Below are 26,011 nucleotides of genomic sequence, written 5' to 3' on the forward strand. Positions count from 1 at the left end.
CTCTGCAAAAAAGCATGGGCAAATATTTGACCCAATTGAGGTGGGCAAAGTGAAGTCAAGAGTCCTCCAGCTTCATGGTGGATTTTTTTTTGGAACGAGTCCACCACAACAACTTTGATTAGTGACCACCAGGGTACGCTGGAGCACATTGAATGCACTTTTACAAGAACAATGTCAACGATTCGAGTGAGTTGACGTGTGCAAGCATTTTGAACAGCATTTTTGCATATTTAATACTTTGAGCGCAATTTTTTTTAAATGTGATGCCACGGTGTGGTGATTTATTTTTTGCTGTTGTTTGAAGTGTCATTCGGCTTTTCTGCAAGTTGTCAAACACGCCCTTGGTTCCATTTGAATTGAGCTTTCTCGGTTACCGTACGCACACTCTGCAGCTCTACCGGTGACTAATAGCTGTGTTTTGAGTGAGCATTGCAAACATTTTCAAGTTTGCTGTTTGCATGTAAATATGCAACAGCATCATTACGACACGAGCTCCTTTAGTTTGTTTGTTGCTTGCTAGCTATCGTAGAACAATATCAACAAAGGTGACTTGAGCACGCCCTCAAGTTGCATCGGCTGTCGATCAAACGTTAATCAAGGTAAGCGTTTGACTTCAATGTGTTTTCTTTCTCTATGTTTTCGTAGAAGTTGATACTCAAACTGCAAGAGTTGAGACTTCACATTGGCTGCTGGTTGCACATTTAGACGCCAATATATTTTCGAAAGTTACTCATTGCATGTAAGGTGTGGAGCTTATTGCTCACACAAATGCATTACCTGTGTTGGCATATTGAGAAAAAGTAAAATTACACCATTTTATTGTAAATAAATGTGACTTGAATCTTTACCAAAAAATTGTGTACAAGTAATAATGACTTTGTTTCCAACCTGCAATTGGAACGTAATGTGAGTACACAGTGTTGTGCTTGAGGAGCTGATGTGTGATGTCACATTGGACCACAAGGTGGCCGCGAGTGCACCTACCTCACCTGTCATTTCTAATGGCACAAAGTGCCACCAGGGGGAAGTTGAGCTCATCCAACCAACTGACTTCTCTGACTGGGCCAAAACCTGAGTGCCAGGTACTTCACAACTTTAGCATCAAACACCTCGAGATGTGTTTTTAATGACATTGATGCAAAGTAGTTTAGTCAGAAATATACATTTGATGAGTAGTTAACTAACTTGGTTTGCATCAGTGTCATTGAAAAACACCTCCAAAAGTGGGTGATGAAGTTGTCATGCAGTACCTGGCACTTAGTTTTTGGCCCAGTGAGAGTGGTCAGGTGTTTGCATGTGCTCACCTTCCTTCCCTCTGGTGGCATTAGAAGTAAGTGACATCATACCTGAGCTCATCAAACACTTAAGCTGCTTCCATGCGAGGCCTGTCGTCAATGTCTTTGTGTTTTATGTGCAAGTCTTTTATATTTGGTGGATGCTGCAGTGGCACTTAGGTTTTGGAAGGCAGTTTTCAGTCTTGATGTGAATGTTGGCCTTCTGTCACGGACACAAAGTCTTTGACTGTTGCCCTGCATCTCACATGACTACAAGTGACAGCAATTCAATTGCAGCCACTGTGAGTCATGTGAGATGCAGGCTAACAGTCAAAGACTTTTGTGTCCATGGCAGTGACAAAAGGCCAACGCTCACCTCAAGACCAAAAACTGCCTTCGAAAACCTAAGTGCCACTTGGCCCTCCTCCTAGCTCTGCCAAAATCAAGTCTGACCAATCACAGCGCAGCACCTGATTTGCATAACCACGCCCACTTTTGAACAGCCAATCAGAATGTAGCATTTGCACATCTGACCAATCAGAATGCTCCAAATTGGCGTGGCCACTCCCACTTTTGCCCCATCCAATCACAGAGCATCTCATTTGCATATGCACGCCCCCTTTTCAGCCAATCACAGCCTTTATTCTCATTGCTCCACCCACTTTTTGAGCTTTCAACCAATCACAACGCAGTATACCTTTTGACCCGCCCCCTTTTTTCCTAAATTAACCCCAAAAAATTTCAGGGGGAAAAAAAATCCAGGGGAAATTTTTTTTTTTATACTTAGGTTATTTTGTTTGAGAATGAAGAGTTAAAAGATTAAGCATGCCTTGTCAACAAATTTTATTGTTTTTGCAGAGTAAACATTCAATCACAAAACAATTTCAAGTTGGATGGCAGACTGCTCGTTGAAGAGTGGTAAAGTAGTCGGCAGTGGGATGAGTGGTCAGCCAGTTAGCGGGATGATGGTGGACCTAAGACAAAAACAGATCTGTAAGTTAACATTTGGTGCAGAAAAAGCAATAAATTTACCAGTGTGAAAGATGTTCATGGCATTAAGTGTTGAGCGCTGCATGAGCAGGAAACTGGTCTGTTTTTGTTGCCTGTCAGAAAATAGAAAAAAAATTGGAACAAAGTTGTCTGAGGATTGTGCAATAAGGAGCATTTAAAGAGCCTACCTTTTAAGTGCAAATGTCACCTAGTACTCAGGTTGTCTTGAGAGAAGCACCAACCAAAAGTGTTGCCGTCAAGCAGCTCTATTCTGGTCGGCCGGCCTCTACCATGAGCTCCACGGTGTAGTACACTGGATACAAAAACAGATTCATTTTTGAAACATGCTAGTTGAAATCAAATGTGCCTTGCTTCTCTTACCAGCAGAGTTTAGTTGTCATCTCTGCTGTTTGAGTGCTCAAGGAATCTATTGTTTCTGTAGAAGGTTCCGGTTTACACTTCTGGACCAGGACTTGCCAACAGTGCCTGTAATGACAATGAACAGATGACTTTTTTTTTTTTTTAATGTTACTTTTTTTTCTCAACTGAAGATTTGAATGAAGTTGAAGCTCAGACGGCAAACGGCAGGCTTAGTTTCTGAAATGTTGCAAAGATTCTCCAAGATGGCCACACCTGCATGCAACACAAACGAGGGAACAATCAAGCTGCAATTTAGTCACTTTACTTGCACTTGAGGACCTTCTGAAGTTTTAGAGAATGAGTCTCTTTGGACAGCAGGTGGAGGATCTTTGTGGCACACTTACTGGAAGCGGCACTGCATGAAAAGACAAAGAAAAAGCAGGTTAGTGCTCTTAACGTAGCAATCAGTAAGTTGAGTCACCTGTCAGCATGTTGGACAGGAAGTTTGTCACGACGCCTCATTTTCCGACAGCCTTGCACCAGCACCACCTGGAACAAATGGGTCAAGCATTTCCATTAAATTAGTCATTGCAACAGGTTCCAACATTATTTTACCAGTTGATTTATGCTGGAGGAAGCAGGTTCTTTGGCACCACCTGGTGGATAAAACGAGAAGAAAATGCACATGTTGAAATAACTTACAAACATTTGTATGTGTCTGAAAGTGTGCACGTGTTTCACCAGTGAAGAGCGCTGGGCAGCAACGGACGTCTCTCCAACCACAGCTTGCGGGCCTTAAAGACACGGTAACATTGTACTTTTAAATTTTCAGCCTTACGAGTTGGTTTGGATTAGCAACGTGGCATTTGGTAGACATGCTTAGCAAGATCAAACCTGTAAACGTCTCATGAAGCCATGCCTCAAAGGACAGCAAGTTGGCCATATTGGAACCTGCAGAGACAAAAAAAAAACGTCAGTTTAATAGATATATTCTAAAATAAAATAAAAATATTTGCCTTGTTTTTGCAGTGAATCTGGTCCTTCTGTTGCAGATGCACACCTGTGGACAGAAATGAGACAATTAGATGTAGTCTATTAAAAAAAAAAAAAAAAAAGGTTCACTTGAGAATCCACTTTAATCGCACAGAAAGTCGGTCATGTGAGGCTCATTTGGAAGATTTCGCACCTGTAGAAAGAAATGAAAGAATTAACACGCACTCATCAAAATATTTAATTTATTCTGTAATGAATCTAAGCAATGGGGTTGTCGACTTACCTTAGGCAGAACGGCGCTGTCGTTCAGACGCTGCAAAATGTTTGTGCAAATATTTGATGGGTTTCTTTTTACGCGCTGCTTGCTTTAGAAATATCTACTTACATTTTTGCGTTCATCAGTGTTCGACACGTGCACCCAATAAATGTTTGATGCAATTTAACGTCGTAGAAGACGATAACTGCCAACGCTCGTGCAAACCTTTTAGCTTGCACGTTAGCACTCGTAAGCAAGCACAAAGTGCAAGTTGACGCTGAAAGAGAGCAAAAAGCAGTTAGTTTTAAAAGGCAAAGATTTAATAAAAGCTCACCTTGTCGAAGTTTTAAGTGCCGTCGTGAGAGACGCGTGCAGCACTGCAGGTAGACCTGCACGATGTGACGCTCAGAGGTGAGAGAACGAGTGTCGCTCTTCTGACGTCTTTTATACTTTTTGGGTGATGACGTCATTAATTAGTGGAGAGAAAAAAAAAAAAGAACCCGTATCTTTGTTCAAGTAAGAGTATATGTCACATGTCCTCGTTAGGTGGCTGCTGGGCGCGAACCAGTGACCCGCATATCAGGAGGCGTTGTCGTTATCCCCTCGACTATAGCCTTGTGGTCTCAATAGGTGAGTTTTCCTTATTTATCGAATGTTACGAGCTCGTGCCTGTCCGAGGTGAAAGTTAAATACCAACTAATCGCAAGTTATAATGTAAAGTCCGGTGGGCCGAAGAGATAAACTTTTGCCTTCAGATCAGGAATCTCGGGTTCGAGTCTCACGTATCTCTCTAAGTTGAAAATGTTTGACAGAGTGGGTCTTGAACCATGGTCTCCTGATTACGAGACCAAGTCTTATACCATTCGGCTATTTCGGAATGGAAAATTCAGAATCTTTTACTCATATTTATCGGCTGTGTGACCAGACTTGGAATTTAAAGACAAAGATTGTGGCCTTTTCTATATTCCTATTAGCCAAGTGGTTAGAGTCTCGGACTTTGATCCCGTAGACACGGGTTCGATTCTTACAAAAGGATCTTTTTAACAAGTAAATTTACACGGAACGGGTCTCGAACCAAAAATCTTCTGAATGCAGGGGCAAGTCTTATACCATTCGGCCATTCCGACGTGGAAATTCTGAAGTTCCGTTGTGTATACATCATGCATACGTCCAGACGACACCAACCTCCAAACCCGTCATCCCTTTGCAAACTTTTTTTTTTTTTTTTTTTTTTTAAATAAAGACATCGGTTCCTGTTCGAAAAGGTTGGACTGCAAATGAAAGCACTAGATGATAATGACTTCAAAAGAACTGAGATAAGATTCGAACCAGCGAATCCCAAGTCCCGGCCTGCAACACTAACCATTATACCATGATAGGCTTGGTAGAGAACCAACACTGGCTTGATGTTGAATGCCTTATGTAATTGAACGTGACTAAAAAATGCAAAAGAAAAAATGTGTCTCAAGATTCTTTTTTTTTTTTTTTTTAATGGTGAATCCCTGCATGTACAGTGGAGCTCTTTTAAATGACAGTATGTCTGCCACTTAATTGGAGTGAAGCGAGAGGAAGTGGATGACAAACAACCCCAATGACGCTGAACACACACATGCGCGCACACAGCGCAGGGAGAAGCATCACCCTCTGAAAACTGCTTTTCCATTTTTCCCTTTGTGTCCACGCTAAGAGGAGCTTGGTGAAGGAGCGTGTCAAAAAAAAAAAAGCGGAACTCTTTGCTTGTGTGTTTGTATGAATGCATGTGTGAGTGCAGTTTTTCTTCGTGCGCGTAAAATGCGCATCTGGGTGGACTCGCCGGCGTTCGCCTTGCTTTCCTCCCCCTTGTTTTCCCGTGGCGTGTGCGTGGGAAACTTGGCGGCATGCAACGCGTTGACGCCTGAGCGGACGCGTGGAACACGTTGAAGCAGATGGACGCGGAGTCGGCCAGCTGGGTGAGTCGCGTTTCCCCCCCCCCCTAATGCATTGACAATTGTTTTTACGCGTGAATCGGTGAGAAAATGCGCGCTTTGAAAGGGAGTCAAAATGATGGCTCGCTGTTTTTAGGAGTGTGATGTGTCAATTGAGAGCTGAATACATGTAGACAAGGGTTAATGGTGCACACCGATGCTACTTTCTGCTCTGCTCTGCTCTGCTCTGCTCCTAAGGGGAGACTTGGATGCGCTCAATTGATGAGGCTTCATCAGGACACATTTCTTTCGGAAATGAAGACAAATGCACACTTTGAAGTGAGCACAGACATGACGGCATTGTGGGTGCGTGTGGTGATGCATGCGGAGGACACCGAGAGTTTGTCACATTTGTCCCCCTTATTAGTGTTAGCCTAATTCTAATGACTGAATTATTAAATAATATTGCCCTCCAATCATCTGACCCATAAACTATTCATAGAAGTTTTAATTGCCACCCAATGCAATTAATATAAAAAAACTTTGAAAAAATAAAAGTATGGCCATGATGATAATGCTAATGATTTAATCCTTAAATCATTTTTGCAAGATTTTCTTTAAAAAAAAAAATACAATGAAAATAATCAAATGAAATGCATTTTCATTGTTGCTACAGTAATGATATTATGTTTATTATCGTGCTTGTGCAACATCCTACAAAACGTCAACACAATTGGACACTGACCTTTCTAAAGTTGGCCGAAGCCTCTCAGTGGGGGCAGATGGTCAAAGGCTCTCATGTGACAAGTCCTCTCTCGGGCGATTGCTGTAGCACTCAACGGTCGTTTTGCATCAATCTCTCTCGGCCTCATTCGCCTGCCGCCATTCGTCTGGCGCTCTGAGCGGAGGGGACCCTGTGAGGAGGATGGAGGGAGACCAATCAGGCTGCTTAGGAAGAGGGGGGGGGTGCTAATCAGTACTGTACTGCACAAAAGGGGAATAAAACCCTCACGTTCTTTGGCAACAAAAGCCAGTCAACACCTAAGAGAAAATGTCCCAACATTACCGATGCACTAAGAAAAAAAAAAAAAGAATAGATGACGAGTAAACAGAAGAAATTTGAAAACGTCGTACCTAATGAGAGCGCTAATGTTCCGCACGACAAATACTTCATTGTGAGCTATTCGAAGCCTTTTCATAATAAACAGGATTAATAATTAATGAGTGCTTTTTGTGTCTACGCATTTATAAGCTTTGACAAAGCATGTTGCGATTTTTTTTTTTTATATATACTTAAATGTAATCATTTAAGTATATATAAAAAAAAACATTACACATTAAAGTTAAATACAACTGAACTGTGCCTAATAAATGAACCGTTCTGGATTTCTTTATAAAGTTGAAGCGATTTGACAGTTTTGCACAATTTGAAGATTGAAATGTGCCATTTCTAGACGTAAACAAAGCAAACTCAAAAGTGTTTTAACTATTTTACACCGGCAGGACGGCGACTCCAGATGCTCGCCTTGAATAAAAGACGACGTGTCTCAGCTTGTTAGCATGAACTCGCATCCGTGTGGAGCTGGAGATAAGTCTAGGGGGGGGGGGGGGGGGGGAAATAAAAAATCCCCCAACAACTTCCGACATGATAAAAGAACATGATCGAGTGTCTTAACTGCAATCTGTTGTTTTCCCTTGGAGTAGCTGCTTTTTTTTTTTTTTTTCCTTTCAAGCCATTAGTTCTTTCATGTGGAGACTTTGGTGTGCCACACAAGAGTAGACTCACAGAGCATAATGCCATGGTGCGTATTAGAGCGCCGCCGTTGCACTTGAGAGGCGTGTAATATGGCTAATGCATGTTTTCTATTTTCTTCCTTTTCACGCTGAGTGTGCAGTTTGTTTCCGGCTTAAGCACGTTGCAGGAATAATGTACTTGTTTGATGGTTGGTTTTTTTTGTTTTTTTCTCAGCCTATTGATTTAGAAATAAGACACACTAGAGTACTATTTTTTTTTTTTTTTCTTAGCTTGGTAATAAATTGAAGATAGTTTTGTCCACAAGAGGGCGTAGTGATAACCACTTTAATGACATTGTGAAATGACACTCGGGCTGTATATTTTCAATACTGGCCTGGACTTAAAGGACTTCTCATTCCTGATACGATAACAGCATCAGAGCGATGGAGGGTTTTTCTACTCACTGTTTCTTGACGCAGGCGCCGTTGTGTTTGTGCGTGGGCGACAGAGCGGCGGCGTGTTGCTGAATGGCTGACGAACCGCGACCCTATTGCCCTCCGTCGTGAAGCAACGCAGCCGCCATGTACCAGGAGGTGGCTTTCCTGGCCGGCAGCACCGATCGCCAGTTCACCACTTTCCACTTCAAGCGGGTGCAGAACCCGCAGGAGGTGTCCGCCAAGAAGGGTGTCTTCTACAAGCGGGCCCAACGCCTGGCCAAGCCGCAAACCCGCCAGACGGACGCCGATGACGCGGTGGCCATCATCAACGTGGGCGGTATCAAGTACCGCATCCCCTGGTCCACCTTGGACGAGTTTCCCTTGACCAGGCTGGGGAAGCTTCGCGGCTGTAGCAACGAAGCCGAGATCATGGACGTGTGCGACGACTACGACGGAAGCCGCAATGAGTTCTTCTTCGACCGCAGCCCGTCGGCCTTCCGCACTATCGTCACCTTCCTGGCGGCGGGCAAGCTGCGGCTGCTTAGGGAGATGTGCGCCCTATCCTTCCAGGAGGAACTGCTCTACTGGGGTGTGGAGGAGAACAAACTGGACTGGTGCTGCCTGAGGAAGCTGCGTCTTCGCCAGGAGGAGTACAAGGAGATGCGGAGGCTTGAGGAAGAGGAGAACGAGCCGGCGGCGCCGCCGCCCAGCGAGGAAAGCTGCCAGTCGGCCGCCGGCCCGGACGACGCGCCTGAGGGCGGCTGCATGCGCAGGCTGAGGGACATGGTGGAGAACCCTCACTCGGGAATCCCGGGCAAGATCTTCGCCTGCCTGTCCGTCTTGTTTGTGGCCATCACCGCCGTCACGCTCTGCGTCAGCACCATGCCGGACCTCAGGGAGGAGGAGGAGAGGGTGAGTTCCACTAGACGATATTCATTTGAAACCCCCTTTTGTTTTTTTTGTTTTTTTTAGTATCTGTGGCTGGTATCGGCAGTCTTCTCGAGTACTCGATACCTTCAAATAAGTATTCCCTATTTCAAAGGAGAGGAACAAGTGGGCAGGATAGCGCCTTAGGGATGCACGGCGCTTCAATACAATTGAGATTATGTTGATGCGGCGGCCCACACGGAGTCGTGGACGTTGTGCTTAAGCGTAAATCACGGTGACAGAGACACAAGCTCAGGGACGCACGGCGGCTCCGTACAGAATGGGCTGTCGCCGTCACGTCGAGGCCTCAGACGCAAACGTGACACAATAACGAGCTAACGACCACGCGGGTCACGGAAAATGAAGAGCGTTTCCTCCATTTGGGATTTCCTCGCCTCTGCTTCCCAGTCCTTTATCAAAAAATATATCATGTTATATAACATCAAGCTTATGCAAAATGTTAAGTGTGAAATCCTAATTTCTACAGATATACCCTAACCTACTTTGACCAATTGTGGAAGCTCTAGCGCTTTTTTTTTTTTTTGTAGATCTGTTTTTACACGATAAAACATATTAAGTCGGGATTTGTGAGTTTATTTCTGATTTAGCTTTTTTTTTTTTTTTTTTTTAATCATCGGCTATTTGCTCAACACACTCGCCTATTATTGCTTCACGACCTAACATGGGCGTAATCCTAACTCAAACAAGCCGCGCGTTGCCCCTTTCGAGACCCCGGGAGACTCAATTTCATTTCACTAATTCTCCCTTGTGAATGATGCATAAGCCGAGCGTGATTAAAGAACCGCCGCCGCCGCCGCCTCACCGATCTGTCAAACACTTCATCAAGAGAGGATGAAGGTTCTCTTTCCCTAAGATAACATGAAGCAAAGTCTATCTGTCTTGGGACACACATGTTCATCTTTAAAAGCGTGTTGAGGTTTTGAAGAGTTAACTTCTTTGACCAGAAGCCACTTAAGAGCTGGCACAGCTTCACACATGGGTTTTGAGATCTTCAAGAAGCATATGGCAAGAAAGAAAGCGATAGGCGGATGCAAACAAAGCCACCGTTGTCTGACACCTCGGCGAGAACCTGCGATCACACTTGTATTTTTACCCTGCGTTTTCTTTACTTGCATTCAATTACGTGTGACTTTTTTTTTTTTTTTACCTCCTTGTTTGGGTTCATGCTAGCGTGAATCCAAACAGATGGAGACGTTTGCTGTAAACCGGCCCTTTAAGTGATGGAGAGCGTGTTTATTGCCGTTCCCGCAGTTGTCACAGCGGTCTAAGAGCAGCATAAGTGAACGCACACTTTAAAAAAAAAAAAAGGCACGGCTAATATTGACGGCCTAGCGCTTTTTTTTTTTTTTTTTCTGCAATAGGACTCTGGCGTGGTGAAGTGCTTGAGCTAATTACGGCCTCTGCTTCCAGAGAAGGGCGGGCACTCTCACCGCCATCATTACGGAGCATCCATTAGGCCTTCTAGGCAGTCTTTACATTAGCGCTACGCTAATGAAAGCATCACAAGGAAAACATTTTGGGATTTGGGTTGTCTGTGTGTTATGATGATAAGTCGTATCACAGAATCATTTTCGCTTTGTTGCAAGTTAGGCACAAATCGGGGCAGAATGGAGATGCGACATATCGGCTGGTAATGCAAGGCAGGAAATGGTAGTTGTGCGTGCACTGTGGTCACATGACCTGACCTAATGCTCACGCACTCAGCCTGTCTGACTCTTCTAAAGGCCAGTCCATTTAGCAAAGAACCTTTTCTTCTTCTATTGCCAACATGTCATATTTGATCGTTTCCCTTTCCAACCCTCCCAAATTTTCATGTCAGGATTTTTGCCCTCCTTGCTGAAGAGGCGACGCATTCGTCATTTGGGCTGACCGAGTTGGATTTATCCTCGGAAAGAAAAGTGCCATCCATCACAAGTAGATATGATTTGTGCTTGTTCTCTCACGCGCACTTGGAGCTGGCATATATAAGATTTTGTCTTTCTAGTACTTTGTGAAAAAAAAAAAAAAAATGGACATCCTGTTTAAATGAGCATTTGAGACTTGCAGACTGTTGTTGCTTTGATTCCATTAGTGCCACTCATGCCTTCAAATTTGAATCCCATTTGGGACTAAACAGCGCCTAGGGACTCATTACAGCTAATTGACATCTGGCAAGAACATTTTCTTGTTTTACCCCCCCCCCCCCTCCACCTTGACCAATACTTCCTCTAAATGTTGACACCTCAAAAGACACACATCAACACACACACACATTCATTTTGGAGCCTGCTGATGCAAAGCAAACACGGCCGGCAACTAAATGGAAGAAATTGTGGAAGTGAGGAGTCAACAGTTTCCACGCTTGTCTTGAGCTGTGATGATCAACAACAGTTTTTTGTTTTTTTTTACTTTTTCTAGTTGTGGCTTGCCGTTTATCGCATAAAACAAAGTGAATGCTGAATAAGATTTTAAGGTGAATGCGTTAAGATGAAAAGCAAGCAGTTCTCGTTTGCGCTATGCTTCGGGGGCCCGACTGGCTTAATAACCAAACGATGTCTTGTAATTATACGGCGGAATATTCATGAGCGCTACGAACGACTGATGACAAAGAGATTAGTTTTTTTTTTTTTTTTTTCTTCAGCACACCTTTGATGGTGCGGGTTGGTGCGGGTTGGTGCTTTTTTTTTTGTTTTGTTTGCACACTTAATGCATGTTCACCACCTTCTTTGTTCATTAGCAACAACAAAGTCACAAGGCGAGACTCTCGAGGCGCTTTGACTTAATGACTGCCATGCCACCTCCGTATTCATCTTGACACTTCGGAAGCACCCAAAGAGCAAAACAAAAGAGAATGACAAGCGTATTTAAAACAGCCACAGAAATTTGCTTTAGACAACGTCGGCCATCTTAACGCTATCAAAGCATGCAGTTGTTGATATTTGACCACAAACGACGCAGCAGCACATGTAGACAGTCAATGATGTCACTTACCTTCGTGTCGTTATGGGTTGACCCTGCAGGGGGAGTGCTCCCAGAGGTGCTTCAACATCTTCGTTTTGGAGACAGTGTGCGTGGCGTGGTTCTCCCTGGAGTTTGTGTTGCGCTTCATCCAGACCCAGAGCAAGTGCATGTTCCTGCGCACGCCGCTCAACGTCATCGACGTGGTGGCGCTGTTGCCCTACTACACCACGCTCATCGTCGACTCGCTGTCGGTGGGCGGCAAGCCGGCGGGCTCCGGGAACAACTACTTGGAGAAGGTGGGCCTGGTCCTGCGCGTCCTGCGGGCGCTGCGGATCTTCTACGTCATGAGGCTGGCCCGTCATTCGCTGGGCCTGCAGACGCTGGGCCTGACGGTGAGAAGATGCGCGCGGGAGTTCGGCTTGTTGCTCCTCTTCCTGTGCGTGGCCATGGCGCTCTTCTCCCCGCTGGTGTTCCTCGCCGAGAGCGAGTTCGGCGCCAAGCAGGAGTTCACCAGCATCCCCGGAAGCTACTGGTGGGCGGTCATCTCTATGACCACGGTGGGGTACGGAGACATGGTGCCCAGGAGCATCCCTGGCCAGGTGGTGGCGCTCAGTAGCATCCTGAGCGGCATCCTGCTCATGGCCTTCCCCGTCACGTCCATCTTTCACACCTTCTCCAGGTCCTACGTGGAACTGAAGGAGGAGCAGAACCGAGCGCTGAGGCAGAAGCCGGACTCGCAAGACAGCACCAAATCGCAGAACAGCGAAGACTCCCAAGAGACGGACAGCTACCGCGGCCCCAGCGAGGCCGCCATCTCAGCCGTACAAAGAAGGAAGTCCATGGCTCTGCAAAGGGAGCAGGCCTGCACTTAACTGGTCCTTCCAGGGGAAACGTCTGCTCTTCAAGGACTTGAGTTGGAGTTTCTGCTTGGAGCAAACTTTGGAATCATGGCTGATAAATTAATAACGATCCAGGAGAAGAAAGGAGACATTTTAAGATGGACACACAGACAACAATCGGGGACGAAATTGAGCATTTGGTTCTTTTTTTTTTTTTTACCAATCTTACGATCAAAATCTCAAATTTTGGTACGATCTGAAAACAAATAGAGACATTGGGCGGAGTATATCAGTATTAACTTGACACGGAAGGATAGCCAATTACGAGCTAAGCTAACTAGCTTTTATCATTTATGTGTGTGGTGTCACCACAGTTGCCATGTAATTTTTCTTGTTGTGTTGTCTCACAAAAAAAAAAAAAAAGACTATCCTGCTTAAGTCACGCATGGCTACTGAGCCTTCATCCTAATCCAAAATATTTCACCGTCTGGTTTGTAAAGCAGAATGATTGAGAGAGAGAAAAGGAATTATTGACATTACTGATTCATTCCCATTTACGTCTCATTGAGTATGCGCCAAGCGTGCCAAGCTAATTATCAGCCACAAGGCAGCAGAAAAAAAAAAAAAGGTCTTGTTTATGGTTAAAAAAAAAATGGCAAAAAAAAAAAAAGTGATGAAACATTTCAGGGAATTCAAGAATGAATATTAAGTTTGGATTTTTTTTTTGTTTTTTTTTGTGCGTATCAGTCGCTGACAACCCCTTTAGTCATATTTACAGCTTGGCCGTTGCACAAAAGAGAAAGTACAAAAGCCTTTTGATACAAGCCCCTCGGGCGGGCAGCAGAAACAAAAACAGCTGACTCGCTTTCAGCCGAGTCAGCTGTTGAAATAATGGATTCCCTCAAACGGTGAGGGTAGTTTGTGATTTTGTGTGACTGGAGTGCCTTGTCAGGAGAAAAAAAAAAAAACTGCAAAATGGTTCTTGTGCTTTTTTTTTTTTTTTTCCAAATCTCACGCAGGCATGTTTAAGGCAACGCATGCATACTATTGCACACTTTAGATTTTTTTTAAAAAGGATGGTTGGGATGAAACCACCTGGAATGTATTTTGTTTTTAAAAGAGCCTCCCTTAAAGAACAAAATAAAGATTTGAATGAATTCCGGTGCAGGAAGTTGTCGGGTTAACAATTCATTACACGACGGATGAGTTGCTGTGCTTAAGAATATTTGAAATTGTTTTGTCTTGTGTTTCTTTCCCCACCACGTTAATAATAAATGTTTCGGCGAGTGATGTGGGCAATTTTTGATAAACAGTGACAGCGTCTCCTGTGAAGTGAAGGTTTTCCAGATACACGGAATAAATTCGCCTCATGGACACGCACACTTCAGATCGGTGCCCTTCAACAAACATAACGCAGAAAAAAAAAAAGATAAAACCAAGGATGCACTTCTTGATACATCCCTCTTTACCATCCCCACAGAGAGTATTCTGTAAAGTTCCCGCTGTTAAAACTGATCTTGGTGGAGAACATGTTTGAAGCAACGCCGCATGGTTTTAAAAGAGGAAAACCTTTTGGGGCGGACGTCTGGCGCTGTTTTCAACTGACTGACTTTGTCTTTAGAACTCGCGAGCTATTTTCAAAATTGACAGTTCAAGCACAATTCACTTACGTAAGCGTTTTCTGTCGCTCGTTCTGGTTCTTTTAAATATGTCACGCGTCCTAATATAGAAAGAATTTGAGTTGGGAGGTTAGATGGAAAATTAGAATTGCTTTAAAACTGCTTTTAATATTTGCTAGAAATTGAACACAAAGCACATTTGTTGTATAACATGAAGAAATTCAATCCATAATTGTACAACACAAGCAAATATTTGGCGGCTGTTATGCAAAACAAACACCAGCTGAGCCTTGGTCCAATTTTTTTTCTAATCTATTGTTGGTAGATAATAAAGAGGTAACAAGATACGCTTGAATAGAAGCATGTAAAGCAAAGAGAAAATGATTAAAAGACAATTTGGATATTGAGTTGAACCAAGTGTGGTTTTTGCCGCAAGAAATGGATTTGGAAATAATATCAAAAAGGGGGAATTGCGTATGTGGGTGGATCACGGCCAGCTCCGCAGAACAGGAAATGAATTTCCGTGTAAGAAGATGGATATGGAACACAGCTCCATGAAATGAGATGGACAAGGCAGGGGGAGTTATTAAATTGGCAGGGGGGGGGGGGTGGGAAGAAATCCATCAAATGGTCTGGTAGCATGACGGCTGAGAAGATATACAGATATGTCTTTGACGCTTGCAATGAGCATAATTCAAAAGTCCCTTCGCTTCGTTAATTCCTGCTTCTTCTGACACGCAAATACTTCAAGAGGTCCTTCTGGGTAGAAGTCCAAAAGCAGGTTGAAACGAGGATAACTCCTCATCTGAGAAATCGCCCCGAGGTCATTGTCCTATTTGGTCCAGTTTAATAGTCTCGGGTCCTTTGAGTGTGCCGAGGAGGAGCGTGGGGACCGTGAGAGCGGCGAGGTTTAGAATTGACCAGCATGCAACAGCGGGAGGAAGGGGGGGGTGAGGATATATTCAGTAATGCGTACGGGTGGACATGTTTTAAGGCAGAGGAGGATGGGGGGGGGGGGGGGGGGGGGGGCGTGCAACAGTCAATCCACATGCCTGAACCTTAAAAATTGGTTCAGTTCAGTCAACAGTGTGCAAAGACACGGTAAGGATTAGTTCCAGGTTAGGGGGTGAAGGTTCATGTCAGGGTTTTTTGGAGGGGGGGGGGGGGGTGTCCTTCCGTCTTCCAGCATAGTATCAAAATTGTAACAAGTTGGTTAAATGGCGCCTATTTCATACTGTGCTGTTTTAAAGATTACAAAAGCATGTCGCGGTTTAGTTGTAACAAGTTCTGGAGGTTAAAGTTCTTCCCGTTGGCGCTCGGATCTCAGAGGGCTTTGGCGCTGCTGGTGTGGGAGGCGGCGTGCGAAACGGGCTTTTGGGGGTAGAAGCTATAATAGAAAACCTGGAAGAGGATGGCAAAGTCCACCAGGACCTGCAGCATGCCGCAAGTCCAGAACTGCACGGGGGCTTGGGTGACAAGGAAGTAGCCCGTTTTGAAGGTGTCGCCGCTGGTCCACATCAGTACCATCTTGACGCTGTGAGGAAGAAGATGCCGTGAGTGATCGGCCGCCGTGGTTAATTGGAAATCAATCCACCTGATCAAGCTAATGCCGAGCTTGACCGACACCCCCGGCCCCTCCCCGTTTCAATAACTCACCAATCGCAAACGACACTAAAGTGGCAATTTCACTTTGCACCCACAGGATCAATCTCCTTCATGGTTCTTTTTTTTTTTTTTCTTGACTAACACTAAGTAATGAACTGAAAGTGCAAAGCCTCTAACAATACCCCAGAGCTGCAAACACCTCCCGTCAACACTAAGCCAACACATTTATGATTCATTCTGATTGAGCGCGAATCTTCTTCGGGATCGATAAAACGTACACCTCGACAACATCTAAGAATCAATCTACAACTGCAAATATTCATCCATCCATCCATGTTCCATAGGGCTCGGCCTCATTATCCTGCAAGAGGTTCAACCATGTTCTCGTTGCCTGCCAAAAATCCCATCGGCCTCCTCTGGAGAATGAATGACGGCTAATCTGATGTCTCCACATGTCTGCGTCTCCAAATTTTAAGTGCGCATCCGCCTTGTCAAGAGAGCGGATTTGCTTCTCAACCTCCCTTTTGCATTATTCATCTTCTCCGGCTTCACCATAGCTCTCTTTTCCTTCGGAAAGGCCTTTTCGTGTTAGCCTTGTCGTTTACCTCACGCTGCACTTTCACATCTTTTTTTATTTATTTATTTCACCCTTTCTTCTACACACGAGCTCTCGAGAAAGCCTCTTTTTTTTTTTTTTCTTCACAGACGCAATCCTCTTCAATCTGGCCCCCCCCCCCTCCATCGTCTCCGTACCTGTTGGCCCTCCCCCTGCAGCTCACAGCGAGGAGCTTGTTAGCCACGTTCTTTGTCAACCTCCTCCTCGACTGTCGTCTTGGTTATGAGCATGCCTTCCTGTAGAGAGGCGAGAATCCTGTTTGATCGAGTCCTCCCCCGCCCGTCAAAACGCGGAGGGGGCTCGGGGTGTGCCATGAGAACATCGTCTGGCTACTTGTTTGTCTCCTTCCGGGAGATGTACTCGGATCAGAGTGCACAGTGCTTGAATGATTGGGAGGGGAAAAAAAGAGTTTGGACACACACAAAAAAGCCATACATTTCTCAGAGTCCACTAGTGAAGGTAATTTTAGTTTTTTGTCCTCCTGTGTATGACCCTCTGGTGCCGTTATCTGGCATGGACTAGGACACAAACCTTATAAGGCTGCACTTGGATTTCTAGATGCCTCCATGTTTAGTGTTTATATTGTGGTTGTTTTATGGCAGGCTGCTCATGATCAGTATGCAGCTCTGCTTTTTTGCAAGCCGTTTAAAAAACAAACACCTCATCTCGTTTGGCCCCCGACGCCGAAATATTTCCGGATGTCTGCGGAAAAAAAAAAAGAAAAAAAACGAAGCGCGAGACTTGCCTAGCGCGACCGAGTTTGTTGAATAAAGTTAAATATATTGAAAGCTGCCCACACAAGCTCAGTGTAATTATACAAGCTGACAGGTGGAGCAATTCAAACTAGGGGGAGAGGGAGCACTAAAAGCAACTTATTATTGACGGCAACATCCTACACACATGCGTGTCTATTCATGCCGAAAAATCGGATTTAGCTAATTCAAGGACGCTCTCACGGGGACAAACCTGTTTCGTGATTAAAAACTAGCTTTTTCTTTCACGTCTCACGGTGCAGAATCGTGAGGATACGTTCACCTGATCGGCCCCGCTCGCAGTCAAGGCAATTAATTAGCAAGAAGGCGCGAGATGCTTCCAGGCATGGATTAGCTTCTGAGAAGAAAGGTCACCAAAGTTTACGTCTCGCTGTCCGTCTGCTTACTCAACCGCGTACACACGACGCGTGTACGTTTAAACATATGTCGGCGGATGAAATAGCGCTTTGGATGGCGTCAAGGTTACGTAGCCTAGCAACGGCTGTCTACTCTCAACAGGTTGCGCCGACAAGACAACGTTTACAGTCTCCGCAGCGGGGAAGGAAATGACACTGAGAGGTTTTCGACACGCTGCTGAGCTACGATATACATTTGCACGTACGTGCAGATGCGATGTGATTAAGAACAAGAGGCAGAGAAGGCCCCCTACTAATTGCTGTTGCCACAGAGCAGTGAGGAAAATCTGCCGTTTGTACAATTTGTGCCTCTTGTGTAGTTTGAAAGTTCATTTTTATTCGCCGATGACGTTTCGCACTATATGCTAGCATTAAGCTAGCTGACGAATGTTGGCTGAGAGCGAGTGGGAAGTTTAGTATGGTAGAAAACAACAACAACAACAAAAGATTGGATCAGAGAGGGTATGTGTGCGTGCATGGAACAGCTCAGCGTGGGAGCCGTCATGGCGGGTTAGGTGGCCAGGCAGCCCTGCAGGAGCGCTCTTATCTGACTACTGCAGCGAACCCCGGCAGTAGCCGAAGGGGACACGCACACACGCACGCACGCGCGAAAGCTTTTTATCAGCCTTGTAGACTTATCTCTAATTATGTTTTTTTCTCCACCTATCATATTACATTCCCACCCCATTATCCATTCATCATCCCCAACACAAAATGCGGCTTTAAAGACGGCGACGTGTTTTATGGCTCGGAAAGGCTGAAATGTTCCGTTTAGGAGAACAATAACAGTCAAAGCGATGAGCGTTTTCATCTGTCTGCCGATTATTACCTCCATTAAAAGATGGAGCAGAATTTGTGATGAAATTGAGCTTTGTTTGACTACCCCGGGGCCACGGATAATAAAACTTTTCATCTTTGCCCTTCCCCTCTGATGTCATGTTTCTAACATGAGCAATAAAGGACTCACCTCATGCCTTCCGTGGATTTGTTCTGGTAGTTGCAGTAGAGCTGCGGCGTTCCCAGCATGGCCTCGCAGAAGACGGCCAAGAAGCCCAGCGTCTCCACGTAAACGGACGAGTCCAGCAGCACGTAGGTGACGTAGGCCGCCGTCAGCGTGAAGGCCGCCACGCACTGAACGTAGTCCAGGAAGCGGCTCCACGACCAGAAGTAGTTCCAGTCGAAGTCTGAAAAAAAAAAAAGTCAAACCACAAAGTTAAGTGACGCAAAAAGCCTCATTTGTTTTTTCGCCACCTTTCCGAGTGAGTAAAAGTGAGAAAAACAAGCTGCTTTTTATAGTCGGCTAAATTCACACAAGGCTTCACACTTGAGCTGTGAATCCTCACGCGACACATTTACAAATATATAAATAAGAAAAGAAAGCCCCCGTATATGAGGCTGCCACAAATAGGGCCCCGTGCCGCTTTGTCACTTTGAAAACAATGAGGAGCCCCCTCGCGAGGGACAATGATCATGATGGAGGCGCTCGGCACGGCTCGCATTAGCAAGGGCAAGAACGTTAATGGATGATTTAAAGGCAGCCATCCAGAGCGTTCCAGCTCAGAACAAATGACAGCGCGGAGATTCCGAGCACACTTCTTGTAACAATCAACGGGGCCAAATAGTCATCACGGGCTCATATCGAGGCCACGGGAAACGCTGATGATGACAATGATGGGAAACACGAAGCGATGGAACAGATTCATCATGAAATTCATATCTGGCTTGTTTTTTTTGTTTTTTTTACAAGCATCCAATCGCACAAGAGGAGAAGCCATTTTCCGACATAGAAATTTGCTGGAGGATTCATTAGCTTCACCTGCTAATGAGCTCCAATACAAAAAAAGGCTTTTTGGAGTACTGTGCCAAAATATGGAGACTAGCAACAGCGAAGAGGCAAATGTATTCAAATCTGCTTCCAAGAGTTCGCAGCAGCAGCAGCAGCATAGCGAATAATGTTGTGCATGCCAAGTTGCACACAACAAGCGTTACGCTTTCTCCTCCTCTTCCTCAGCACTGAAGCATTAAATGAAAACTACAGATAGCCCAAAAAACAGTATTCTAAACACAGTCTAGGATTATTTCCAATATATAATTCGTCTGTCCTTATGTTGGGCGTCGCGAGGAAATAATATGATTATAAGGTTGCCTCGCAGTTGGCTTGCAAATGTCAAGCTGTTTGGATGGAAGGGCCCGGTGTGCACCTGCGACAATTACAGTATTACGAAGCTGTGATTAGGGCAGTGGAAAAGGCGTGTAATCAGGCGAGGGGAGAAGCCCCCCACTGACTTGGGGGGGGGGGCTACGTTATATTTGTCACTTGAACTTTTCACATTAGCGATGCATTTTGTTGCTCTGTGTTTAAACAGAGAGGTCAATGAATTTGGGACATGGGATCAATTCTCCAGTGGGGGGAGGGGGGTGTATTTGCTTCACCCCCTTTTGAGGAGGATGACAAGTATGTTGAGGGTCTTAGAAATCGTCTCCATCGAAATAAGCAGAAATGCAGAAGTAAAAAAATTCAGAATGAGGTCTTAGAATGAGCTAATAGTCTTTGACTGCCATCTCATGGCCGTACTAGAAACTGCAATTCAGTCTGCGCCTGATGCAATGCATTGTACATGCATTAGGTACGCCATCACTCCTACTGTGAACAGTATGTGTTTGTTTTCTCCTCAGAACTAAGAAGAAATAAAAATAAAAAAAGTCAGAGAAAGGAAAAAAAAAAAAATGACAGCAAAGCCTCACAGGTGGCTTTTTTTTTCACTTTGCATTGTGGCACAAATGTCTCATTTAAAGCCACTGATTCAGAGAGATATGGGTAAAGTATTTGAGAAATGAAGGATGATCGATTACATATGAACATGGAGTCGATTCCAGCCGTTAAAGATCACTCCAACACACATACACAAAAATCAATCAATATTAATATATGTAGCATGCAGTATGCCATGCGGGGAGGTCACGCATGCGCAGGACATGCGAGTGAGCAGCATGCTGTTAGTCAATCGTTAATGTTGGCGGGGGTTGATGGCAAAAGAGATCCAGATGAGTTGATGACGGATGGCGGATGCATTTTAGAGGAGTACCTACCCAGAAAAAGCCTCTTAGGGATTCGTACCTCCTCGTCCTTAATTTCTGAGGCTACAGACGGGAAATAAATGCACAAGTGAGGAAGAAGAGGAAGAAGAAGAAGAAGCAGGAGGAGTGTTTGGTTTGGATGAAGAGTCCGATTTGAAACGACAGAAACAAGGACAAAAATGCATTCTAATGAATAGTGAAAATCCTGAAAAAGAAAATGTGTGCAATTGCCCCAAGGTGCCACAAGGTGGCAGCAAAACGCTACTTTTGCTGCATTGGGGCTTAAAAACATCAACTTGAGTTTTGTTTGTTAGTGGAGCTCGACTATTTAATCTTGAGTGCACCAAATCCTGAAGCAGGATTAAATGCTTGACGGGGACGACACACACATCATGCGACTTCAGTCACATGGTGCATTCAACCTCTGATTACTAAACCACTTGTGTAAACAGAAGCCTGCAAAGCAAATAATGCAGTGCTTTAGCTCTTAGTACATTTCTGCCAAATGGAGATAGACTTTTTGTTTTAGGTGTGCAGATGTCAAATCTTGCACACTGCAGGAGTGAGGAACCGTGATGGCATTAAAACACTGTGCAGTTTTAAATTCAAGGGAGAAGTTTCTGACCTAGGAAGGAACGTCTTTTGGTGTTGAGTTCAGCATTCACACGGACGTTGGTGCACAGGTTGAGCATGGCCAGCATGGTGGCGATCATGATAATGCTCTGCCACAGAAGCAGCGTCTCGAAGTAGTGGCCAAACCTGACAGGAGGAACAGGGACATTGCGCAATTGCAGCAGCTTGTAACAGACAATAGAAATGCTTATTCATTTGAAGCAGGAAAAAAAGTCATGTGGTGCAATGACACTAGCATTGCAGCTGACAAGGTTTGTATGGGTTTATTCAATAAATCGGTTTTTTGTTTTTTTTTTAAAAACAGTTTGGTCAAGTGGCTAACCATCATTCGCTTTGTACCTGAAGAGGATTCGTAGAATGTTGGCCACCAGCAGGACTAAGCACACATATGTGGAGAAGCCTTCAGCGTTCTGCGTGCGCCGGATGTCCCGGTACTGCGGGATGTAGGGAACCACCCCGCCGAACATCATTGCACCGGCCGCCACCCACGACACAAGCCAGTTGAACACGCTCACTATCTGCGCAAACGCTTCGTCTTCCATTGTGAGTTGGAGATTAATTCTTACTTGCGTCAATTGACGCCGGTTATCTGAGCAATCCAGACGCCAACTCCGGACAACAACCGATCACTCGTTGCGAATAAAAAAAATAATGATCATCGTATAAATAATCCTATCAATCTAAATAAAATTAAAAAAGAATACAAATAGGAGTTTCACTGTTGTCGCTTCTATTTATGGTGGACAAAGGCACTGAAGCTGGTGACTAGTTTTGCATTAAGGCTGCATTTGATCGCCATGTCAAAACGTCCAACATCATTAAAGTCACGCTTCGAATAGATCAAATGTTTAACTAACAAAAATGTTGGCGAGGAAAAGGTTTGACAAGCCTACCATCAACCGAGAACCATTTACATTCTGACAGTATTGACCGGTACTTCCTGTATACGTCTTACGTCACTTGAGCAACCAAAGATGTTTGACTCATCAAGATAGTTCACTCTTGTTACTTCATCGCAAGCAAAACAAAACAAATTAAACAAAACGACGCGTTTCTAATTAAGCGAAATCAAACTACAAGTGACCAGTTTGTTGTGGTAAATTTTGCACGACTACGCAACACGTTGATTGGAATTCGTTGGGAACTAGTGAATCATTAACACAAAACGTTTACCAGTAACTAATTTGTCACATTCCAGTGCATTGAAGGGTTTTACAATAGATGACATCCAGATAAAAAAAAAAAAAAAACTCACTGCTAAAGATAGATTTATAGTTATGCAACAGCGTCATCTGTCACTAAAACACATGAAACCTCTTCTAAAACAATATAAAACCTAAAAACGTTATAGTAGTGGTGAATAATTAAATAGACGAATGCATAGCTAGAAATAAAAGGGTTAAAAAATCGCTCTCTTGTGGAAACCTGATTGGAACAATGGACTCATGACTGGACAGTGTAAATAGCGTAAAGTTACATCTAATCGGAAATACTTCAAACATACCTCTACGATACACGTCTGGTCAACACGAAAAGAAATACCTTTGAGGTTCACGTGGAAACTATTTTGACACCAATATAGGCTTATCTATTAAATAGAGTTCACACTTGGGTGGCGAATGCTGAAGACTGTTGCACATGTTGCGGTTTTATCATGCAATGTCTGACTAGTCAGCTTTTATTTTGAAGCGGTGACTGCAAAAGGCGGACACAGCGCTATTTTAACCATGCAAGCCAAAGTTGAATCAAAGTTGCAGAGAGCTCGCAGCTAGCGATGGATGGCTAGATGGATGGGCAACCTCCTTCATCCAGATGAAATAAAAAGATCGCTCGGTGTAGTTGTACTACACGCAGAGTGGTGGGCCAAACGCCTGCAGAAGGATGTCAGAAAGCGAGTGCAAAGTTGCCAAAGAACTGACCCAAGCGGTAAGTGGTAGTCATGGATCGTTTTTTTTTTGTCGTCGTTAGACTGGACACAAATTGGATTTTCATTGCAGATGGAAGAAACAATGCAGCGACTACAGGGGAGATTCCAGGCCATCGCAGAACATTTGGAAGTCCAAAATATCCTTGCTAAATTGCATGAGTAAACTTTTTTTTAGTCGTTGCAGGGGTCCTCGATTTACGACGGATTTATATACTTACGCCGCTGCGCATACTAATTCATTGCGCGACGTTCGTAACCTCTAAAATAATATATTTTGTATATGTCAGAACTCAAGGACACCCATATATACAAACACTAATATACACAATGTGTCCACTGGGTGGCGCAACGAGACTTTTTAAATGAAGCATCACATACCATTGTTATAGTTATAATACCATATTAACGGTGTTTGAGGAAGTCGGAAATGTTTTGATTTCTTGACTATGTCACTAGATGAGATGGGAACACGAATCAGCTGTCTGGAGGAGAACGTGACAGAGCTCATGACACAAGCTGACATGGACGATCAACCAGTTACCAAAGAGGCCGATGTGCTTCCTCAATAGATTCCATCACATCCCCTCGCAAAGAAGGAAAACTACGGATGCAGCCAATTAAGTATTAAATGCTAAGCAATAATGTTCACTACCTCTTTACAGCACTTTAAAAACTTTTTGTAAGACAGTGTTATTTTGGTTTGATGGTGATGACACCCCAAAAATGCCTTAATATGGTTCTGTGAACAGTGATAAATAACGCAACGCTGTCACAAAATGTATTGAAATAGTTTCATAGTAATATAAATATGTATTTACCTGTGCATCACACTAAATTAGTATTTATAATGTATATCTAGAGAAATACTACAAAATAAGTCTATGCAAGTTGACACACTTTCACTACCTTGTACTAAGCTGCCAAAATTTGCAAATAAATATGCTTTAAAGGTCGTAAGCTCTATTTCTTTCTGCCAGAACTAGTGAATTGGCACCCTCTAGCGGCGTTACTGGCGCACTGCATAGCATTTAGCTTGTCGCTGTCCATGGTGCTGATCTGTAGTGTTTGTTTCTGCAACGTCAATTATTAAAACCTAGCTGTATTTGTCATGAATATAAAATTATTTTCAACATTCCTACTTCTAGCCCACTCCAAAAACCCTTTTGTATCTTATTAACAGTATTGAAACATAATAAATATAAATACAGAGAAATAAAAGAGTTGTTTAAAGGTGTATTCTTGTTGATGTGTGACCTTTTGATAAACAACCATTCTAATAGGTATGGCAGGTGAGGTTTTAGCATCTAAACTGCAGGTGTCAGTATTTACCAAAACAACACAAAATGCATTTGTGTTTTCATGGCATGGATGTTTTTGTGTGTCTCTTTTTGATACCCATCATCACAGCTAGCTGGACACTATGGGATAGTTCTATTGCTATGGCAACCACAACTGTGGACTTTAGAGCATATTTTGGGGGGGTATTTTTATTTTACCCCTCGGTCCATCCATCCAGTTATTTTTTTTAAAGGGGGGGGGGGGTTCCTGAGTGCTCCTGACCACCTGAGGCTCTTTGATACCTGGTGTGCTTTAATCTGCAGTAGCGCTTCCCACTTTGAAGTGAAAATCCCTGTTACCTTTCATTCTCTCTCTTGCTCTCACGACACACACACACACACACACACACACACACACACACACACACACACACACACACACACACACACACACACACACACACACACACACACACACACACACACACACACACACACACACACACACAGACGAACTCGCACCCAACCCGCCATCTGTTATCTTTGTCACCGTAAATTTGCCAGACTCTCATTCATACATTCTATTTTATTCCATTGTGCCTCCGGCAACCTGCGTCTAAATTTAACCCGGCAGTTATTTCGGGGCCGTAATAGCATACATCACCTTCTGTCGCCTCTCATATATTTCCTTTGCCGCAAATAGAAACTTTGTGCCGGCACACAGATCATTTCAGGTTTTAGATGAAGAATACGAATCGCTGATTTTATTTCCTTTGCATGCTCATCTGATGTCTGGTGTAGCATTAGCAAATATGGTTCCTCTTCTAATACATTTGCTATTTTGTATATTCAGCGTTTACAATTGCCGTCATCGACTCGCGATTCCCACTTGAGTGACACTCAGTAATCTGCAGTGGCGTCTATGAGTGCTACTTCCGTCCCGTTTGCGCGCCTCCCTCTTCTCTTGTGAAGTGTTTGGAGGAAACATGGGTGCAACCTAGGGCTTAGCGCCCGGCAACCGACCCGTTATTTGGTCACCATGGAAACAGGGTCAGGTTGATCGTGCTCTCCCGAGACAAGTATGTACTGTCGTATGTGTTTGGAATATGTCAGAGTGCCCGTTATGTGTTTGCGCAGGTCGGATTCTGGAAATAGAAGAGATAAATGAGAATCTTAAACATTCAGTGTGACTAATTAAGGATCTGTCATACTGCTTTCTCCTCTCCCTCCATCTAATCGCAGGAGCGGAATCATTGTCTGATTGGAGGTGATCGTCATGGTTGCCCCCCCGCCCTCCCCTCCCTCCACCTCCCTATCATGATTAAATGGCTCATTGCCCAAGGTGCTCCATCCATTGCTCTGCTTACAGACAGGCTCATTAACATCTGCCAACTTTATCTACGGCCAGTAGA

The 26,011-nt window shown here is 44.2% G+C and overlaps 3 protein-coding genes and 1 long non-coding RNA gene across 7 annotated transcripts; 3 read left to right on the forward strand and 1 right to left on the reverse strand.

The window, feature by feature from the left end:
- Positions 1 to 403: 403 nt before the first annotated feature.
- Positions 404 to 5,103, forward strand: LOC147040951 (uncharacterized). The gene is made up of 3 exons (XR_015062962.1): positions 404 to 599; positions 2,133 to 3,066; positions 3,369 to 5,103. It is a non-coding gene; the product is annotated as an uncharacterized LOC147040951 (long non-coding RNA).
- On the reverse strand, positions 2,103 to 23,142 carry slc66a2 (solute carrier family 66 member 2). Of its 3 annotated transcripts, XM_085901084.1 has the most exons (19): positions 22,900 to 23,142; positions 21,735 to 22,024; positions 21,388 to 21,521; positions 20,775 to 20,825; positions 18,652 to 18,868; positions 11,868 to 15,829; positions 6,523 to 8,840; positions 4,003 to 4,150; positions 3,901 to 3,930; positions 3,641 to 3,684; positions 3,519 to 3,575; positions 3,366 to 3,418; positions 3,240 to 3,280; positions 3,106 to 3,173; positions 2,950 to 3,039; positions 2,646 to 2,750; positions 2,453 to 2,577; positions 2,307 to 2,377; positions 2,103 to 2,248 (listed from the first exon to the last, which is right to left on the reverse strand). In XM_085901084.1, exons 2-6 carry the CDS (start codon positions 21,935 to 21,937, stop codon positions 15,619 to 15,621), a joined length of 816 nt encoding a protein of 271 aa, XP_085757210.1. In that variant the 5' UTR covers positions 21,938 to 22,024; positions 22,900 to 23,142; the 3' UTR covers positions 2,103 to 2,248; positions 2,307 to 2,377; positions 2,453 to 2,577; positions 2,646 to 2,750; positions 2,950 to 3,039; positions 3,106 to 3,173; positions 3,240 to 3,280; positions 3,366 to 3,418; positions 3,519 to 3,575; positions 3,641 to 3,684; positions 3,901 to 3,930; positions 4,003 to 4,150; positions 6,523 to 8,840; positions 11,868 to 15,618. The 3 variants fall into 3 exon arrangements, with proteins under 3 accessions (XP_085757210.1, XP_085757212.1, XP_085757213.1); XM_085901086.1 differs by lacking the exons at positions 20,775 to 20,825; positions 22,900 to 23,142 and having other exon boundaries at positions 21,735 to 22,888; XM_085901087.1 differs by lacking the exons at positions 2,103 to 2,248; positions 2,307 to 2,377; positions 2,453 to 2,577; ... (9 more) ...; positions 6,523 to 8,840; positions 22,900 to 23,142 and adding an exon at positions 16,654 to 16,896 and having other exon boundaries at positions 15,714 to 15,829; positions 21,735 to 22,888.
- Positions 5,481 to 13,966, forward strand: kcng2 (potassium voltage-gated channel, subfamily G, member 2). 2 transcript variants are annotated; one of them, XM_085901079.1, is made up of 3 exons: positions 5,481 to 5,822; positions 8,021 to 8,861; positions 11,897 to 13,966. In XM_085901079.1, the coding sequence occupies exons 2-3, from the start codon at positions 8,094 to 8,096 to the stop codon at positions 12,707 to 12,709; spliced, it is 1,581 nt and encodes a 526-aa protein (XP_085757205.1). In that variant the 5' UTR covers positions 5,481 to 5,822; positions 8,021 to 8,093; the 3' UTR covers positions 12,710 to 13,966. The 2 variants fall into 2 exon arrangements, with proteins under 2 accessions (XP_085757205.1, XP_085757206.1); XM_085901080.1 differs by lacking the exon at positions 5,481 to 5,822 and having other exon boundaries at positions 7,649 to 8,861.
- hsbp1l1 (heat shock factor binding protein 1 like 1) lies at positions 22,541 to 24,275 on the forward strand. The gene is made up of 3 exons (XM_085901088.1): positions 22,541 to 23,321; positions 23,393 to 23,459; positions 23,776 to 24,275. Exons 1-3 carry the CDS (start codon positions 23,277 to 23,279, stop codon positions 23,889 to 23,891), a joined length of 228 nt encoding a protein of 75 aa, XP_085757214.1. The 5' UTR covers positions 22,541 to 23,276; the 3' UTR covers positions 23,892 to 24,275.
- Positions 24,276 to 26,011: the final 1,736 nt, after the last annotated feature.

This window comes from Syngnathus leptorhynchus, chromosome 20, assembly GCF_054491065.1.
Source record: "Syngnathus leptorhynchus isolate UIUO chromosome 20, UIUO_Slep, whole genome shotgun sequence".
In the NCBI taxonomy this organism is placed as follows: Eukaryota; Metazoa; Chordata; class Actinopteri; order Syngnathiformes; family Syngnathidae; genus Syngnathus; species Syngnathus leptorhynchus.